The following is a 20366-nucleotide window of genomic DNA, read 5'->3' on the forward strand; positions in this document are numbered from 1 at the left end:
GGAAAAGGTCAGAGTTGTCATCTGTAGAAGCCAAGAAGTTAGAAAGAAAGACATGGAGGGAAGGAAAAGAGATGAGTTTGGTTTTGGATGTGGGAAATTTAAAGTATCAGTGCAATGTTTAGGTGGAGGTATCAAGTCTTAAATGGCAAAAGAGCTTTTGCAAATGCTCTTGGTGGTTGCCATAGGGAGACAAAAGCAGATTAGTGAGGAGTGGGTAGAGTGAGAGACTCCTTTTGTTGTGATGATATTCAAGACAGTGATTCTTACTAATGATCCAGAATTTACACCCTGGAAAGATAGAGTGGTCCATAACATCATCATTCATTCAAAAGGGAGTATTAATGAAGTCTCAGAAATTTTCCATGGGAGTGGTTAGGGAACCTTTATGTTTCTTTTTCAGTCCTGGAAAATGTCTTTGATGGTATAAAATGCATTTTATTTTTAATGGGTGAAGTCTTGTCTCATTTAAAGACTAATTTTTTCCCCTATCCTCTTCTTTTTTTTTTTTTTTTAATAGCTCAAACATCATGGAACTATATTTTGGAGAATATAAGCATGTACAGCAGGAGTATGGAGTACATCTTAGGCTTGAAAGTGAAGAGACTAAAAAATCAAGACTTTCTCAGAATTCTAAGACAGGATCTTATGGTGTCAGTATTAGAGTACAAGGAATCGATGGCCACCCATACATTGTACTGAATAATACAGAGAGATGTTTGGCAGGTATTCCTTTTGCAGAGAATGGGCCATCATTTACATCTCCAGGAATCAATGACCTAGCTCTACATTCCAACACTGATCCCAGGCTGGAAGAGAAAGCCAGTGAAGAAATACAGTTCCCAGAAAACCCATATGTACAGCCCAGTGCTTTTAGAAGTCTAAAGCCAACTAGTCTATACGAAGGTAAAAATGGACTTCTTGAGCGCAAAGATAGTTCACTAAAATCTTCTAGTATGTTGAACTTTCAGAGACACCCTGAACTTTTGCAGCCTTATAATCCTGAAAAGAATGAACTGAATTTAGAGACTCACAAATCTCCTGAGCGTAACTGGACCAAAATGCTTACAGATGAAGCAAAAAATGATAAGCGTTCTCGAACTTGCTTTTCTAAACCTGCTCCTTCTCAGCCAGCTAGCATGCCTTCAGGAGATATGTCAAAATGCAATGTGACAGCCATTCGTTTGTGCAGCTCAATTGTGATAGATGATCCCAAGAAACAGGCATCAGTGTGTCTAAATGTTCAAAGCTGTGCCAATGAAGGGCTGACAACTAGATCGTCTACTCCCAGTGAAAAACCCCTTACTACCATCCACCCTGATACTCACCAGGAAAGCAAAAAAACCCGGCCAGATGTGCTCCCCTTTCGCCGACAAGATTCTGCTGGACCAGTGTTGGATGGTTATAGGTCACGGAGGTCTTCATCATCCTCAGCAACCCCTACTTCAGCCAACTCTTTGTACAAATTTTTACTGGATGACCAAGATTATGCCATCCATGCTGACAATGTGAATCGTCATGAAAATAGAAGATATATCCCCTTCATGCCAGGGACAGGCAGGGATATTGACACAGGATCCATTCCAGGTGTAGATCAATTAATTGAAAAATTTGATCAGAAAGTTGGCTCCCAGAGAAGGGGGAGATCCGGGAAACGGAATAGAATTGATCCAGATGATCGTAAGAGGTCTAGAAGTGTAGATAGTGCCTTTCCTTTTGGTCTCCAGGGAGATTCTGAATACTTAGATGAGTTTAGTCGAAACTTGGGCAAATCAAGTGAACATCTCTTAAGACCGTCTCAGGTTTGGCAGGAGAAGCCCCTGTCTCGAGAACGTCGTCTACTTTCTGGTGGGAAACATACCATGGTAGGACAGACCTCTGGGAAACTGCAGGAACAAGGTCAGGATTCTCTCAATGGACAGCCTAGGCTTTCCCAGTTAAATAATGCAAACAAAGGTCATGAAAATAAAGTTAACAAGGACAGTGGAATGATGGGGCCCCCTATACTCTCAGCCCAGAATAAAAAGGAGGAGGAAACGAAAACAGCAACTGCAACGGTGGTGTTACAGAATCAGGCATCATCCATTTTGCCTGATGCAGGGACGAAGAAAATTTCCATCAAGACACTTTCTTCTGCTACAAATACTCAGGTAATTCCATGTAATAAATGGTTGTTTTTTTTTAAAGTGGTTTCAAGGACAGTGAAGGTCAGGGACTGAGTCAGAGGACTTGGATTACCTTCTCACACTATCTGTTTGACTTTTGGCAAGTTACTGAAACTTTGGGCTTTTGTTTCCTTGTAAAATTTAGGGGTTAGACTAGATGGCTTCCTATGTCTCTTCTAACTCTACTCTTTTGTTCTTTTGAACTTTTATGGGAAAGAGGAGTCAATAAAGCATATGTGAAAATAAACACATTTTGACTTTATTTATAAAAACAAAACATTAAGGGCAGCTAGGTAGCTTATTGAGTAGAGAGCCAGACCTGGAAACAAGAGGTCCTGAGTTTAAATTTGGCCCCAGATACTAGCTGTGTGCCTTTGGACAAGTAATTTAATCCCAGTTGCCTAACATTTACTGCTCTTCTGCCTTGGAACTGATACATAATTCTAAGACATAAAGTATGGGTTTTAAATAAAAAAAAAATTATCCCATGTTTGAGAGCTTCAAGGTTTCACATATTCAGGACTACTAGTACTAAATATAAATATGAATGATTAAAGTATGTAATCATTTATAGATTAGGGATAAATAAAGCTAAATTTTGTTTCAAGATCTTGTGATTTTGTTGATGTTCAACTTGTGACCCTCCTTTGAGGTGTTATTTCCCATGGCTGAAAAATTCATTATCCTGCAGCTAACATGATGATGAGTTTCTCTGAATTTAACTGGATTATATCCAGACCTGAACTGAAAGCTTTAATGGCTTGGTTAGGACTGCCAGAGCTCATTCTCTTCTGTCATAATCTTTGAGAACCCAGGGTTTACCTCCATGTTCTTGAGAAACTCTAATGGAGGATAGACAAATAGTATCTCTGAGAAAAAACAAAATACACCTTATTAATTCTCCTTATATTACAACAGTCCAAATCATAATAGGTATTTTATGTCAGTCATTAAATATACATCATTGATGTTTTAGGATTTTATATATGGGTTATATATGGGCTGACCAATTGGAGTGGTTTCCCAGGTTCATTTAATGAGCATGCGTGTATATCTATACATACATATACATATACATACACATATGTATAATGGCTGTCTTTTCTCTTTCCTATTTTTGTGGCAATGTAGGGTAATCAAGATTTTTCATTTGGGAAGTACAGATATTTAATTTTTAATGGGGAGAGTTTAGGGCAGAAGTGGTCTTTCTACCACTTGTATTTGTCTTCTCGTCTCCCCAATTTCCACAGAACTTAGCCAAATCTTTATCCAGGAGATGCATGTGTACCACTCAGGTTGTTCAGATTGTAGAAATCTGTCTAATATGGTAAGAAAATAAGTATTTATTTAAGGAAGAAGAAGGGGTTACAAACTAACAATTATGCTCAAGGATGTGCATGTAAGTGCTTAGTTCTTGAAAAAGTTTTCAAAAGCTCCTTTGAAACTTCAGGAAGGGAAGCCATCAATTATGTTACTTTTGTGGCTTCTTTGACCAGAGAGTTCCCCAGTGCTCAGAGTATTCATTGCCATTTAGTTGTTGGGGTTTGTTTTTTTAAAGATCCCCAAAGTCCATATTTATCCCAGAACAAAGTTATACTGCTATTTCTGCTTTGTGCCAATGATGTTTATGTTTTCTTGGCAAAAAACCTCCCAAACAAAAAGCCCCCAAAATAACACACCATCACACTCTTCAAATCCAAGTTCTTAAGTTTCATCCTGAATTTACTTTTTGTTTAGGCACTCACTCACCTCTTAGATTGCTCTCATATTTAAGACTAATAAAGTAAATGCTATGGCTCAGGAGTTGTATACTGGGAAGTTCTAGAAGCTGGCATTTTTCAGATTGAAGTATAGATCTTCAATCTAATGAGATCTGACTTTTGGTGAGAGGGATAAATCCTAAGGGAGAGAAAGTGAAATTTTCCCTCTACAAGTTTTCCAGGATTTGGGAAGACTATAGTTTAAAAAATTTTAGTTAGCACATAATAACAATAACAAATGCTAATAGCATTTATATAGCACTTTGATATTTGCAAGGCACTTTACAACGTTCTCATTTCATTTTTACAACAACCTTGTGAAGAAAGTGCCAGTGATATCCTAATTTTTGAGGCAAAGAATAGTTTTAAATTATTTGCCCAGAGTTGTATAGCTAGTGTCTGAGACTCACTTTGAATTCTGGTTTTTCTGATTCTCATTCCTCATACTCTCTATGTTATGTCATCTGGTTACCTCCATGAAATGCAAGAAGTTATATGTGATTCCAGAAAACTGTGGGGCAATTGGAAAATACTTGTTAAGGGAATTTAGAGAGGCAGTGGGAAAATATGTAATTCTGAAGTTGCTTTTGAGTAACTTGGAGTTATAGCATATTAAGAGCAGAAAGGGACAAGGGACATTAGAGGTCATCTAATCCAAACCTTTCACTTTACAGATGAGGAAAATTCATTTATGTAGTAAATCTAAAGGGCAAATATATTTTTCTACTCAGAGGACACCTTTGGTTTCTATAGATTAAAGGCAGAGAGCTAAGGGTACTGTTTTGAAGGAAAACTTGAAACTTTCAGATACTGTGAGAATGACAGGTAGATAAATTAAAAGTCTCTTGAAAAATTGCTAATTATTTGTTCTACCTGGTGCTCTTCTTATTTTTGGTGCTATGCTTGCTTTCTCCTCTTTCTAGGGTTAGAGTTCCATTTCAATTGGAGTTTCAAAAGTCACATTGATTTGTACTTTTATCAGTATCAGTGGGTTTATGATATGTCTTTAAGAAATTTGATGACCTTTAAATATAATTTCCCTCCCACATGTCTTCCTCCACATTCAGCCACAAAGAAAAACAGTTAAGCCAAACTCACTGACAATGTCATCACATTTCTTAGGATCATAGATATTGAGTTGAAAGGGATCTTTGATGCCAAGAAGCCCAACCTATCACTTTATAGATGAAGAAACAGCCTGAGAAAGATTAAATGACTTGCCCAAGAACACAAAGCTTGTGTCAGAAATAGAATTTGAACTCTTTTCCTGACAACCACATAGTTGCCTAGAAAATACCCTAGAATATGAAATTTCATGAAGCAGTTTGCACCTGTAGATCCACACTACTTAGGGGAGGTTTTTTATCACCAGAGAACAATTTGTAGAGAAAACAGTATTGGATTTGGAATCAGGAGACCTGCGTTTGAGTCTCAGGTCAACCATTTACTCTGACTGTGACCTTAGGAAAGTCACTTAACTTCTCAGATTTGGTTTTGTCATATGTAAAATGAGGATAGTATTAACCATTTCCACTACATTGTAGTGAGGAAATGTTTTAGTCAGCTATAAATCAATATATAAATAAAGGTTATTTTAAATAAAATATTAATAAACCTAGTATTAGCTCTAATTATAATGAAATTTCAATTCATTAAAAAATATAATGAAATCATGTAGAAAATTTCACTAGACACTGATGATGATTAAGCATATGGTCTTTTTGCCCTCATGAACCAATATATAGTATTGATTCTAAGATGGAAAGTAAGAGTTTAAAAATTTTTTTTAAATTAAACTAAGGTAAGTTTTCCTTAATTAAGAAAGGGAGAGCTTGGGAAGAACATGTATCACTTCAGTTATTCAAATAGAGAAAAACGTGAGAATATGGAGTAAGGTAGCCAAAGTTTTGGTAGACAAAGGGGGTATATGTGGGGGAATAGTAATGGTCACAATGAGGATCCTACATGAAATGTATTAAAAAATTGCAAATATGTTTTTTTTTATTTTTTTTAAACCCTTACCTTTCATCTTGGATGAAATACCGTGTATTGGCTCCAAGGCAGAAGAGTGGTAAGGGTAGGCAATGGGGCTTAAGTGATTTGCCCAGGGTCACACAGCTGGGAAGTATCTGAGGCCAGATTTGAACCTAGGACCTCCTGTCTCTAGGCCTGGCTCTCAATCCACTGAGCTACCCAGCTGTCCCTCAAATATGTTTTGAAGCGCTCATCAAGCATACATCTTCTTCCTGCAGACTTACCTGTGATCATGTAATGACCAATGTTCTGTTTTAGGCCACACCTGACCTATTGAAAGGCCAGCAAGAGCTCGCTCAACAAACAAATGAGGAGACAGCTAAGCAGATCCTTTACAATTACCTCAAAGAAGGGTTAGTGACTTCATTTATTTGAATGCCATGAGCCATGTAATTTTTGATGAGTATTGTTTATTTGCTGTCAGAATGCTTTGGGATATTCATGTCCTTCAGCCATGTAGATGCTATATGGTGACTGTTTTATAAAAGGAATATAATTAAAAGGCTGAAATTTTTGTAACAATATTTAAAATTTCAAGAGAAGACATTTCCTCTCCCTAAAATGAATATTTTTTCAGTAAAAAAGCATAAGACTATTATTTCAAATGCAAATGTTTTATTTGAAAACTTGTCAACTAGTTTGTACAAAATCAAAATTAGCGTCATAATTTTCTGACTGTTTCTTGACTCAAAAAGTTAATGTGGGTTACAGGTTTCAGGCCTTCGTTTAAACAGCAACTTCAGCTGTATAATTCTTTTTTTTTTTTAAAACCCTTACCTTCTGTCTTGGAGTCAATACTGTGTATTGGTTCCAAGGCAGAAGAGTGGTAAGGGTAGGCAATGGGGGTTAAGTGACTTGCCCAGGGTCACCCAGCTAGGAAGTGTCTGAGGCCAGATTTGAACCTAGGACCTCCCGTCTCTAGGCCTGGCTCTCAATCCACTGAGCTACCCAGCTGCCCGTCAGCTGTATAATTCTAGGCCAGACATTTGTTAAATCTTTCCTTCTCTCATTCTTTATCAAGTCTGGTAGAATTTCTTGATAGCAGGATCTAGATCAGTGGTTCCCAAACTTTTTTGGCCTATCACCCCTTTTCCAGAAAAAATATTACTTAGCGCCCCTGGAAATTAATTTTTTTGAAATTTTAATAGCAATTAATAGGAAAGATAAATGCACCTGTGGCCATCACCGCCTCCCTGGATCGCTGCAGCATCCACCAGGGGGTCGAGGTGCCCCCTTTGGGAATCACTGATCTAGAGTTTGAAAGGACCATAGAGATCATCTAGTCCAATTTTGTCGTTCTACAAATTTTAAAAAAGTTTGTTTTTATTTCTCCAGCTCTTAGCCCCGCACAATATCTGGTATCTAGTATAGATACCTGATAAATGCTTATTGATTGATTGAAGGCCCGAGGCTATAAGCAACTTGGCCTAAAGAATGGTTCTTATGAGCTGTTATTCACAAAAGTGAGATTCAAATCCAGGTTTTTCCTCTTCCACTATTGCCTCTTACTGCCATATAATTGTTCTCCAAAACACTGAGTCAGAGACAAGAGAAAACTCCTTGTGTGAATGGACTTTCCTGTTAGGGAGAATGTATGAACTATTTGAACTAAAGACCAAAATACCAAGTTTTCATTAAAGATTATTCTCCAACTTTGGGTGCTGCTCCTGCTTAATTAAAAATGGGGACACTGAAAGTGGTTTCCCAAATTGAGCTGTAGCAGACATAACAAATTAAAAACAAAGACCATGACAATTCTGACACTAAAAAACCATACCTGTATCAATAAACTTCTCAGAATCTATAGCTTATTGTAGTACTTTACAAAAGACTGATTTACAGCTATACTACACTAGATTTTCTTACATTTCCTTTTAAGTGTAGTTCTAATGCTTTTAGAGCAAGACCCAGTGAATAAGAATGCTGGATTTGGAGTCAGGAAGGACATGGGTTCAAATCTCCTTTGTCATTTATAGACTTTGCAATCTAGGGCAAGCCACATAGTCCCTATGTGGCTTAGGTAACTTCCTGTCACATCTACTGTGCCACTGAAAAGTTGAGATCAGTCTCATTTGGTGTGGAGCCTGGGAATTCTCACAGTTATTTCCCTTATTCTCCTCAGGCAAAGATTTAACTCCATCTGAAATTAATCAGTAGTATCTCACAAGGTTTATTTATGCTTTTTTTCCCCCCATAGGAGCACCGATAATGATGATGCTACTAAGCGAAAAGTAAACCTGGTCTTTGAGAAGATTCAGACTTTAAAGTCTCGAGCAGCTGGAAGTGCACAAGGAAACAATCGAGTAAATTGGGATTTTACATCAAATATAGACTATTAGTTGGAGAGATGAAAAAGCATACTTATCTCTAGGCTATCATTTTATTTATTGGTATAAGCAAAATAAGGTGCTTTAGAGATTATTTGGCCAGTCCTCCATCCTATATATCAATTTCCTCTTGCTCCAGACTTAGTCAATTGTTGCTTGGCTTTTCCTTGAACATTTGAAGGAATAAAGAAATCACTACCTCATTAGTAAGTCCATTCCATTACCCAGTAGTTCTCTTAGAAGAGTCTTCTTTATATTGAAACTAAAGCTAAATTACTGTAATTTTTACCCATTTGTTTAAATCTATATAGCCACAAGAATTTAATCCCTCTTCCATCTAAGAGGCTGTGTGAGGAAAGTTCTTTCTCTCCCACCCCCCTTCTGGGTAATAGCCAGTGGGTATCTGTGTGAATCTATGTGAGTTTGTGTCACTTGACCCAAGTTTCGTGATGTAAATGACTCAAACTCACACAGACTCACGTAGATTCATGCAGATGCCTGCCCTGGCTTTGTCACCCAGAAGAGGGGTGTGGGTGGGGGAGAACTTTCCTCACACAAGCCCTTCATGTATTTTAAGATTATTATTCTTAAGTCCTTTCATCTACAGGCTAAGCAACCTCTTTTCCTTCAACAGTTCCTCATTTGTCATGACTTTGAAGCCCTTCACCTCTGAATTTCCTCTGGATGCACCCAAATTTGTTAATAGACCTCATGTTTGTCAATATTCCTCTTAATATATGTTGTCCCAAGCTGGATATTCTTGTAGCCCGACTACATAACACTGGCTTCCATCTCACTGTTGATTACTGACCATCATTAGACCCGACCATCTCTGCAAGCTGTTGTCTCATATCCCTCCTCCTTTTTTAGTCAAGTTCCTTGAAAAAGCTGTTTATATTTATTGCCTCCTCTACTCTCAAGATCTTCTAAGCCTTTGACAATGCCTCTTCTGATCTCACCATGCAACTGGAACTGCTCTTTGCACACATACCAGTGATCTTGTAAATGTCAAATCTAATGACCTTTTATTAATCCCCATCCTTCTTGACTTTTCTGCAGCATTTGACAACGATCACTGTCTCCATTTGGATACTCTTTTTCTTCTGGGTTTTCATGACCCTGCTTTCTCTTTCTCTTTTCTTTGTGTGACCATTTTTTCTCAGTGATCATTCATATTATTCTAGACTTTCTTCTCTTTCTCCCAGACTTGGTGACCTCATCATCTTAAATGGTTTTACTAATCATCTCTTCACTAATTTCTATATCTTGTCCTAGGCAATTTCCAGTTTCCAGTCCTGCCTCTCCAACTACTTTTTGTACATTTTGAACTGTATATCTTATAAGCATTTTCAACTCAATGTGTTCAAAATAGAACTCATTATCTTTCCCTGTTGGTTCTCCCCAAAGTCTATCCTCTTCCAAACTTCTTATTATCTTTGAAGGTACCACCATCTGCCCATCTCCCTAAATCAAAACTTTGGTATGATCCTAGACTACTTACTTTCCCATACTCCACATATCCAAACAGTGACCAAATCTTGTTGTTTCTATGTATACAATCATCACCTATCAGTCATCTCTCCACTCACCAAGCCACTACCCAAATTTAGGCTCTTAGAAACTTTCACTTGCAATAATAGCCTCCTTGTTATGCTTCCCTGCTGCTAATCTTTCCTCCTTCCTTCTTATCCATTCTCTAAATTGCCAAATTTATTTTTTTCTAAACCACATTTTCTAAACTGACTACATGATATTTTATTCAGTAAATCCTAGTAGTTTTTGATTATTCCATAGATCTCTCTCTCTCTCTCTTTCTCTCTCTATCCTTTTCTCTCTTTCTCTCTCTCTCTCTCTCTCTCTTCAACCAAGTTACTAATAAACTTACTCTTTGGGAGCTCTTAAATTTTCCTAAATACTGAGCGATAATTTAAGATACAAGCCAACAATAATAACATTGCAAAGCTTACTGAATACAGAAAAAAACCCATGAATTGGCATATGCAGTTGTCCCTTGCTATAATGTGGTTCACTTATCAGGGCTTCACTGTATCACGGGTTTTAAAAAAATACATACATATAATTCTGTATCACAGAGTTATACTTATCAGCACCTATTGGCTTATGGAATAAAAGGTGACCAACCACAGTGCTGTGTTCTGTATCCTAGATGCTGATCGGCTCAGTGACTATAGGTTAATAAGAGTGTGGAAAAGGTATATAGGAGAGGGGGAAGGGTTTATAAAACCTTTATATATATATATATATATATATATATAATATAGTGCCAGTACTTCATGGATTTTCATCTGTCGTGGAGGTCTCTGGAAAGTAACTCCCATGATAGGTGAGGGAACACTGTACTTAAGTCTTCAGAACTCTTAGAGAGCCTCAAGTTCATGCCAGGTTTTTAGGTCAAGAGATTCTACGAGTGAGTAACAAATTGGTTAAGAAATGGAAACTGATTGAATTAATCTGTCATGATGTTATAGGAAAGGGGGTGGAAACTTGGAAAAACAGGTCACATTCTGTATTTGAGTCAGTCTGAAATGGTAGAATGAGCTTTGGTGCTAGAATTAGAAGATTTAGGTTCAAATCCCACTGCCCCATGCTTATCACCTCCAAGTGATCTTAGGTAAATCATCCTCCCTTAGCTTCCTCATGAAATGAGGGAGTTGGGTCAGGTAGCCTCTGAAAGCCCTTCTATCTTCCTAGGTCTGAGCTCATGTACTCCAAGGAACTACTCAGAGTAGTTCATTCATTTCACTGTAGTTTGAAGTTTGCAAGTTATTTGATATAAGAGAATTTAATTTGTGTTCTTTGTCCCTATGGAAGTGGGTCAAAAGAGAGGAGAAAATTTTAGAGATTGGAGCTGAAGTTGAGTTCTTCCATTTCTGCTAAATGAACATAAAACCTTGAGGGGAACAGGTAAGGAGACCAAGCCCCCGACAGCCCTTAGGCAGGACTCCCTCCTTTTTTTTTTTTCTCTCTACCACTTAACATTTTTATGGAGCTTCTGGGTGTCCTCCAGACTTCTCTTGTGGTACATTCAACTCCCACTCCCCCCAACCTCTCCAGCCAGAATTTTTCTGATCTAGATTCTTTCTTTCCTGACTCAGAGTCCCCCTACAAATATCTGAGAGAGAATTTTTTTACTCCCCCATTTATTCAAGGTGGGTTTTGGGGTTTCCTTTGGTGCTTTCCAGACATAGTTTACTTCAAAAATCTTAAGATCTTTAGCAGCATTGCACTTCAATATCACCATCCCACTTAGAGCTCATGCATACATTTCCAGGTCTTAGTTTTTCCCCTAGAATTAGCACAAACATGAACATATCTAAAACTCAACTACATTTTGATTACTCAGGCAACACCCAGACTTAGTCTCAGTAATTATGTGATTTGGGGAGGGGAGGACCAGGACCAACTTTTGTTTGTTTGTTTACACTGGCATGAGATATCAAAGCTGAAAAAAGCTGTAGGGCATGTGTCCTCAGGCCACTGAATAATTATGGAGGTAATGCTGGGAGAGGGTCAGGGGGGTAGTCAGTTTTGGCTATCTTTGCTGGGAAGAAGAAATTGACTAGGGAGAGAGGGCGAATGGGCATTTGTCCTGAGAGGTGGGAGGAGCTGTTTTAGCAATCCTCTTGGGCTTGGCACCTTCCTTCCACTGCTTTTGTAGTTAGTTACATTCCCTCCAAGGGAGGGTAGGAATAAATGAAATTGTGCTTATAATTACACAGCATCTGGAGAGGCTAGGCTTTTTCTTTTTTCTTTTCTTTCTTTTTTTTTTTTTTTGCAAACTATTGTTATGGTGCTTAATTGATGTAACAGAAGGGTGTAGAAAATTTAGAAATCATCACTTGGGTGAAAGATGGTGTCAGAATTTGAACAGGTTAGGACAGAAGAAAAGAGAGAACTGGCAGGTAGGTGAACAATATAATCTATTCTGAGGGTTCTTTTCTCACCCTGTCAAACAACCCCAAACCAAATGAAACTAACCCTGAAATACTATGCCAATTTGTTCAGGTCGAGGAAGACTAAACAAACCCTCTCCATTTCTCTTCAGTAGAAAGATACTGTGATGAAGGAGTTTTTCTGGAAAAGACAGCAAATTAAATTTTACTCTTTCCAGGACCAGAACACCATATGCCAGGATTATTGCAGTGATGTCCTAAATGATTTTTCTACCTTAATTTTTTCAGCCTATGATCAAATCAGCCAGGCCCCAGGATTATGGATCTAGAGCTAAAAGAGGATTCAGAGGCCATTCCCTTTATAGATGAGGAAACTGAAGGAGTATGATTTATTCACTTAAGGTCACATAAGCAGTAAATGTCAGAGGCAGAATTTGAACCTAGATCCTCTGACTTCAGAGCTGGTGCTCTTCTCTGGAGTACCACTCTGCCTCATTCTAAAATACTATTTTCATCAAATAATTTTCCCTCCAACAAAACATTTCTCCCAGGAGCAGCTAGATGACTCAGTTGATTGAGAGCCAGGCCTAAAGATAGAAGACCCTGGGTTCAAATCTGGCCTCAGACACTTACTAGCTATATGACCCTGGGCAAGTCACTTAACCCCCATTGCCTAGTATTGATTCTAAGATGGAAGGCAAGGGAAAAAATGGAAGAAAGAAAGAGAGAGAAGAGAAGAGAGAAGAGAAGAGAAGAGAAGAGAAAAGGAGAGGAGAGGAGAGGAGAGAAAAAAAGAAAAGAAAAGAAAGAAGGAAGGAAGGGAGGGAGGGAAATGCTGCAAGAGGACAAACCTTGAGTTGATATTGGTTTTGACAATAGTGCCTTGGATGTTTGGTGGGAGACATGATGGTTCTCCATATCAGCCTCAAAACTTTAGGAAGGGGGTGTAGTTAGGTGGCTCTGTACATAGAAAGCCAAATCTTTTTGGAGGAGTTAGGTTCAAATCTAGCCTCAGATACTTTCTAACTGTGTGACTGGGCAAGTCACTTAACCCCTATTGCCCTGGTTCTTAATACTCTCCTGACTTGGAACCAATACAAAATATTGATTCTCAGACTGAAGATAAAGGTTCTTTAAAAAAATTCCTCACTTTGTCTATACAGTCATTCAAATAGTTTTTAATGTTCATCAAGATCATTTGTTATCTGTAATCCTCCTTATCTATTCATCCTTCTTCAGCTACATTCCTGGTCTGACTAGTCTCATCCAGGGGGTGACCCAGATCTTTTAGATTTTCTCCTTCATTCCTCTTCCATCAAGGAGATGAGACTGGCCTTTGTGTCTTTACTTAGGTTTTTTTATATTGCTCCCTTCCCAATACATAAGAAACCCATTCCCATCTCCTTTCTACTTATCAAAGTCCAGCCTATACTTCAAAGCTCAACTCAGTCAGCATTTAGATGAAACTTTTCTTACTCTGCCTTAGCCTACATGATTTCTTCCTTTTCTGTACTCTTGTAGCATTTGCCCTTGGCTCTGAGGATTTTTCTTCTCTCTCTCCAGTGAGGTTGTGAGTTTCCTGAAAGCAAGTTTCCTGAATGCTTTAGGTTTCTTTGAATCTACAGAAATGCACAGTGCTAGGCACATAGTAAATACCCTAAGATTGTTTAAATTGAAATCAGGAGTTTAGTGAAGAGCCAGGCTTGAGGGGGAAGAAGAAGAGGGGAGATTGGGGAAATTCTATGCAGAAAACACTACATCTCCCACACAGTATGCATGCAGAAGGAGAAAATATCTTGGGACCCTGTGATACCATGAGTAGAGAGTTGTGATCTGACATGGGACAAACCTGGGTCCAAGTTCCATTGGTAGGAGATATTGCCTCTGTGACACTTGCAAGGCCACATAAAGTCTTAGTTCCTGAGGCAACTCTGTAGGACTACAAATTGATTAGAGTTGAGATCAGAGGAAGTTCCCTTTAGCAATTAAATCACAGATCTGATTCACAGATCTAGAAAACAGCTGAAAGTCTATCTGGAGCCCATGTTTCTGAATCATAGGGATTGAAGGGAATTAGAGATAACCTCCCAATTGAAAGAAGGAAGGAACTGTTTCTTAATTATAATGTCTTTGTATTCTTAGAACCTTGCACACTGTTAAATGCTTAATAAATATATGATTGGAAAAGAATTGGTGATCATTTACACTTTGGTCCCCATTCCCAGCCTTCAGACATACTTGGAACCTGGGATTACTCTTAGGTGGGGGAGGGAACTGAGCCCACCTTTCAAAGTAATATACATTCAGGAAAGAGAGCAATGTTTTCCTGCTTGTGACTTATTAGTGAGGGAAGCATAGACTACCTTCTTCCTTAGTCTGGATTATTAAAACAAGTGGTTCAGATTTTTCTGAGATTATTAAGAACCCTGTTTTGATATCAATTTTCACATTCCTGGACCTGCCCTATGAAGTAGCTCTTTCCAAGTGAAACACACACAACCCACTGGCATGCTCCCATTCAGAAAACTTGAGAAAACACTGGACTAACTACTCTTTTGGCTTGCAATTACTACCTTGTCCTCTGTTTCCATGGTTCTTCCTAGTCCACCTACCCCAAAACACCTCCCCCCCTTCCCACCTCCAATTCATATGAGTAGTTTGCTAATCACTTTGAGGTTATACCCAATTGCGTTTGAGTGATACCATGGTAATATTTTTAGAAATAAAAAAGTGGAGAGAATTCTTGTAACTCAGAATTGGACTGGCCAGTGACATTTTCTATGGGTCTTATCTTCAGGCTTGTTTTTCTACTGTCTAGGTGATCTAGCTTCATAGAGGGAAATAAATCCTCCAAGAAGAAAGAACACTTTCCAAGATTAACTTGTGCTGTGCTCTTCCAGAGCAGGGGTTTAACTTCTTTACGTTGGGGGTGGGTCACAAGACTTGAAAGGGCAAGAGCAGGGACTAGGATGGAAGATGAAAAAAATACCTTGGATGTGAAATATCATCTCTCTACATAATTATAGGCTTTTGATTCTTCGGCTGAAGTCAGAGAGCTACTGGAACAGAGAAACAAGCTGAACAGGGAGGTTTCAGAACTTCAGAAACAGCTCAACCTAGAAATTAAGGTTTGACTTTTTTTTGAATGTTTATCTTGAAGATGTATGTAATGTATACTGAAGCATGTATTACTTAACCTTTTAATTTGGAAGCAGATTGGACTTGGAGTTAGGAAGACCTGGGTTTGAATCTTCCCTGAAAAATTTACTAGCCGTGTGAACATGAGCAAATTACATGTTTTTGAAGTTTCCTCAGCTGTAAAACGAGATGGGATGGTGGATAACAGACCTAAGACGTCAGAGTAGTTTAGTGGATAGAGGGCTCTCCTTCTTTGAGTTGTAAGTCATGCCCTTTGACATACTAGCTGTGTGATCGTGGGTAAGTCACTTAATCTCTTAGTTTCTCCCATATTATTATCCAGGACTGTCAGACAAGAACAAGTTTGCAGCATTTACTAATGTTAGTATCTAAAATGCTAGATACACAGATAAAGTTACAGGTTCCCCCAACATCCCCAACATGGTTAATTTCAAATTAATTTTTTAACCTACTTCAAGGGACAACTAGGTGGCTCAATGGATTAAAACCAGGACCAGAGATGGGAGGTCCTGGGTTTAAATTTGACCTGAGACACTTCCTAGCTGTGTGACCCCAGCCAAGTCATTTAATTTAACCTCCATTGCCTAGCCCTTACCACTCTTTTGTCTTAGAACCAATAAGCAGTATTTATTCTTAGATGAAAGGTAAGGTTTTTTATAAAAACAACAACATATTTCAAATATGTTGCTTGACCTAAAATTATAGTTACTGCATAGCTTTTTACAGCCAATTAATTTAAATTCAGCAAAGGAGTTTTTTAGATTGTTGACATTTCAGGATTTACAAAGTCATATTTTTTCCTTTCATTGTCTTGGTTAAAGAATAATACTGTAAACCCTTTGAGATGCCAACATGAAGGAAGGGTTGAATTGGTCAGAAAAAAGTATTCTAAGTTGTCTCTGACCACGATTTATGAGATATTGACTTTCATCTATGGACTAGTGGCATTTGCCACTTGATTTGGAAGTATGGAAGCAAAAATGAAAGATCCAAGACTGGAATTATACAGAAAAGACAAAATAAGCTAATAGTATAGAAGACATTTTACTTTAGTTAAGAAGGACAAAAGATTGTGAAGCAAATTGTTCAGTGGCTATAGTTAGGAAGACCTCAGTTCAAATCAAATCTGATATATTCTGGTTGTGAGACCTTTGGTGAGTCTTTTAATGTATCAGTGTACCAATTAATGTTAAGATTATAAGTTAGAGAGCAGATACCAGTCTGCATTCATAGAATGGGTTTCCTTTTTTTTTGGTGTTTTTCAGACCAATTAAATCCCAGGGCTGTTCTAAAAATATATAAGTAAAAAATTGAATAACAAGAGAGTGAAGGTTAATGGGAAATACAATTTAAAAATTTTTTATCCCAAACTCTCAATTGTAGTAAGTATGGTTCGCCCGTTTTGCTTTGCTTCTCAACTCTACTTTATTAGTAGTATTTAGAGAGTTAAAATGGTTTTGAAACTAGGAAGATCTGGATTCAAATCTAGCCTTAGATACACTGTGTGACCGTGAGCAGGTCATTTAACTTTTCAGTGCTCTGGGTAATTCTCTTAAGATTATAAATTGTAGATGAGTAGTAATTTCCTGACCTATGAAGTTTCCTATACCAATGAAATAGTTCCAGTTCTAATTGCCTATTTATTCTTTTATATTCCTTTTTTAGTTATAGACTTATGCTTCTGTTATGTAGTAAATGCAGTTATATAATTGGGAAGGAACTATGTAGAGAAAGATGGCTAATGTGTTTGTTCTTGAAGCAAGGATTTTGTTAGATGGTACAGATGTGCAAAGAATTGCATGCCAGCTTATACTTAAAAAATTAATGTTTGTTTTACATTAGAATCAGCAAAACATCAAAGAAGAGCGAGACCAAATGAGAGCCAACCTTGAGGAGCTTCGAAGCCAACATGAGGAGAAGGAGAAGGAGACCATGACCTTGCAAAAACGCCTGGATGACAGTGAAATGGAACTCCGGAAAAATCTAGAGGAGTAAGCTCTCTAATTTGCTACCCCACTTGAGTTTTTCTGGAGATATATAGGCAAAACTGTATTTTTCATTTAGCTTTATAATTTTGTGTATGTGTTTCTAAATTTTTTTTTAGCTTTCCTTATGCAGTGATGAGTCTAGACATGGGAGGCTGGATAGCTGAGAGGAAGTTATTTTTGCTTTAATTGTTCTCACACCTTGAAATAGACCTTATCCGTCTGGTTTTGGTTCAGATCACATACATTTAATATCCAATTGTATAATACCCTTATCACTGAGAAATATCCAAAGACTGATTTTATAGAACATAAGAATGTGAAAAGTATCTAGCTAATTGAAAACTAAAAAGATGTTAGCTTTTGCATTTTTTGAAAAAATGCCTTGTTTTAGACACTGCACAAAGTAGCTTATGTTTAATTCTAAATCTCTAAAAAGAAAATTTTTCCTAAGATGGGCATGTCACTAATTAGTTTTTACTCTTTATAGTGAGGACTAAAAAAAGTGCTATATTATTTACCAATTCAACCATGATTTTACTATTATGACATTATGTTAATATCTGGTATTTTTAGAATGTATTCAAAAGAAATGTTTCAGAGAATGAAGTGGTACATATTGAAGAGTTATTGAGAATCCTAAGGATTAGAATCATTATCATTTATATTAATTTTTTCATTATCAATGAAATATATAACCTGGCCTTTTGGTTAACATTATTCAGTATGTGTACCAGAGGCAGTGGAGTATAGTAAGAAAGGCCAGAAGATCTTGGGGTTTATGCTAGCTCTTCTTTCTGTCTTTTATCTATGTGACTATAGGAAATGCTGCATAACCTCTCAGCCTCTGTTTCCTTATCAGTCAAATAAGGAGGTTGTGCTAGAGAATCTGCAAAATTCCTTCCTGTTCAAAATACTTTGATCATATAAATTTTAGTAGATGTAGTCTTTACCTTCATAAAGAGTTAGTTACAGAAGGAGGTTTACTTGAGGAAAAGATAAAAAGGAGGCCTTCTAGGGATGTTGAAGATACTAAAAATGAGGAGAAGGGAGAAAGAGAACTGTAGAATGCAGTTACCCAAGAGGGAAGATCCTATTAGGAAAATGGGTATTAAAGGTAATTAATTCTCTTCTGCCACTTTCTCATTCCCATCCTTGAATTTAAAAAGTCAGAATTAAGGTGAAATTGTCATTTCTTCTTTGAGAAAAAAAATTTCAAGAATGATATATCCTTTGATTGACTATTTCTTTCTTGATAGAGTAGACTATAGCTGTTATTCCCCAGAAGTCAATTGATGTGGTTGTTGACTTTCTAAGAAATCAGAAGTGTTTTTACTTAGTGAAACAAGGGAGATCATAGAGTTGTTTTGGGTCATTAAAAGTGTTTTATATTGTATGAATGAGGCTCTGGCAGTAAACAAAAACATTTTGGTGAAACTCTCTCACAGTGTTTTCATTTCCCTGATAAGGTTGTTTCAGGTGAAGATGGAACGGGAGCAGCACCAGACAGAAATCAGAGATCTCCAAGATCAGCTCTCAGAAATGCATGATGAATTGGATAATGCAAAACACTCAGATGATGGGGAGAAGGGAGCCCTAATTGAGGTGAGGAATACAGTTACCTCGAAGACTCTGCACCAAAGGAATCTTTTCTTGTAGGTTAGGAAGGAAATATCTTCAGGTGGCAGGATTGTGCCTTACCTGGAATTGCATATTCTAAATGAGAATAGATTCTCAGTGAGAAGAAATACATGACTCTGAATCTAGGTCAGTACCTGAGTTCAATTAGTACTTTAAATTCCTAGGCTGATTTATTCCTTCCTACTTCTCCCTAATTATTTAACACTTACATTTAGTACTTATTGGCAAATGTGTTGAGCATTTATTATCTGCCACCACTATTAGGCATTGTGGGTGATGGAAGATGGAGTTAAGGACTAGACCTGTGATTTCAGGTATAAGAGGACTTGCTGGCCCAGTAGATAAAAGAATCAGGACTGGAGATGAGAGATCCTGGGTTCAGATGTTGCCTCAGATACTTGCTAGTTATGTGACTCTGGGCAAGTAACTTGGCCCAGTTGCCAAGCCCTTACCACTCTTCTGTCTTGAAACCATACTTAGTATCAATTCTAAGACAGAAGTTAAAAAAAAAAAAAAGTAAGGAAAGCCTGCTGAAAATCAGATCTATCTAGGCTACTTGAAGTCTAAGAGAATTGTGTTGGTCAGAAATGTCAGATTTAGTATTGTGCAGTCCAAAGAATGAGCTATGAATCAGATGAAAATGTAAAATAAAATAAATAAAATACAACATAGATAATGTTAATTTGTAATTTTCTAAATCATTATACAGCCTGCAGGGATCTGTTTCTATTTGAGTTTGACACCACTGGCCTAGTGCTTTAAGAAGTTAATGCCAGTATGCTTCAGAGTTGGGACATGAACCCAAAGTTTCTTGACTTTGAGACCACTTTCCATTCACTGCACTATACCTGCCTTATGAAGTGCAGTAAATTAATATAATACTTTAGGGAATAGAAATTTTGTTGGTATGAATACTGTTTCCATTAACACAGATCATGGCCCTTCTAAAACTTGGTAGTCCTTGAGCATTCTGTGATTGGAAAATCCAATCTCATGCAGAAAATCTGGTGATTAGTCTGCTTAAATAGCTAGATTAGTCTTTGGATCATATAAGGTTTTATTACCAGCACTTTTCTTGTACTTTATTTTTACTGTGTAAATTTGAGCCTCATAACTACAGAAATAATTTGTTTCTTATTAGATACCATATCCGCAATTAGGAAAGTCTATGAGAGGTGTCAAACCAGATTTTTTTAGGCATGGGGATGGGGAAGAGGTAGGAAGAGACCAGATGATTTTTTTATAGGAATTAAGTCTTAAAACAACTAAATAGAAGCTATTATGATAACATTACACTCATTTGGAGGCTAGATTTCCAATAATCTCAACTGTTTGAAATAGAACTGAGAATAAAAAAGTAAGCCAAAGATGGCCTCCAAACCTT

At 37.4% G+C, this 20366-nt stretch overlaps 1 protein-coding gene across 1 annotated transcript in view; it reads left to right on the plus strand.

Annotated features, from left to right (window-relative positions):
* Positions 1 to 20366, plus strand: part of CGNL1 (cingulin like 1) — a 204595-nt gene that overhangs the window by 65385 nt on the left and 118844 nt on the right. The window contains exons 2-7 of the mRNA XM_044665301.1: positions 518 to 2147; positions 6215 to 6309; positions 8154 to 8259; positions 15224 to 15325; positions 17199 to 17347; positions 18811 to 18946. Coding sequence (XP_044521236.1) covers positions 528 to 2147; positions 6215 to 6309; positions 8154 to 8259; positions 15224 to 15325; positions 17199 to 17347; positions 18811 to 18946 — 2208 coding nt within the window. The 5' untranslated portion in view covers positions 518 to 527. The remainder of the gene's footprint in view (positions 1 to 517; positions 2148 to 6214; positions 6310 to 8153; positions 8260 to 15223; positions 15326 to 17198; positions 17348 to 18810; positions 18947 to 20366) is intronic.

Source organism: Gracilinanus agilis, chromosome 2 (assembly GCF_016433145.1).
Source record: "Gracilinanus agilis isolate LMUSP501 chromosome 2, AgileGrace, whole genome shotgun sequence".
Taxonomy (NCBI): Eukaryota; Metazoa; Chordata; class Mammalia; order Didelphimorphia; family Didelphidae; genus Gracilinanus; species Gracilinanus agilis.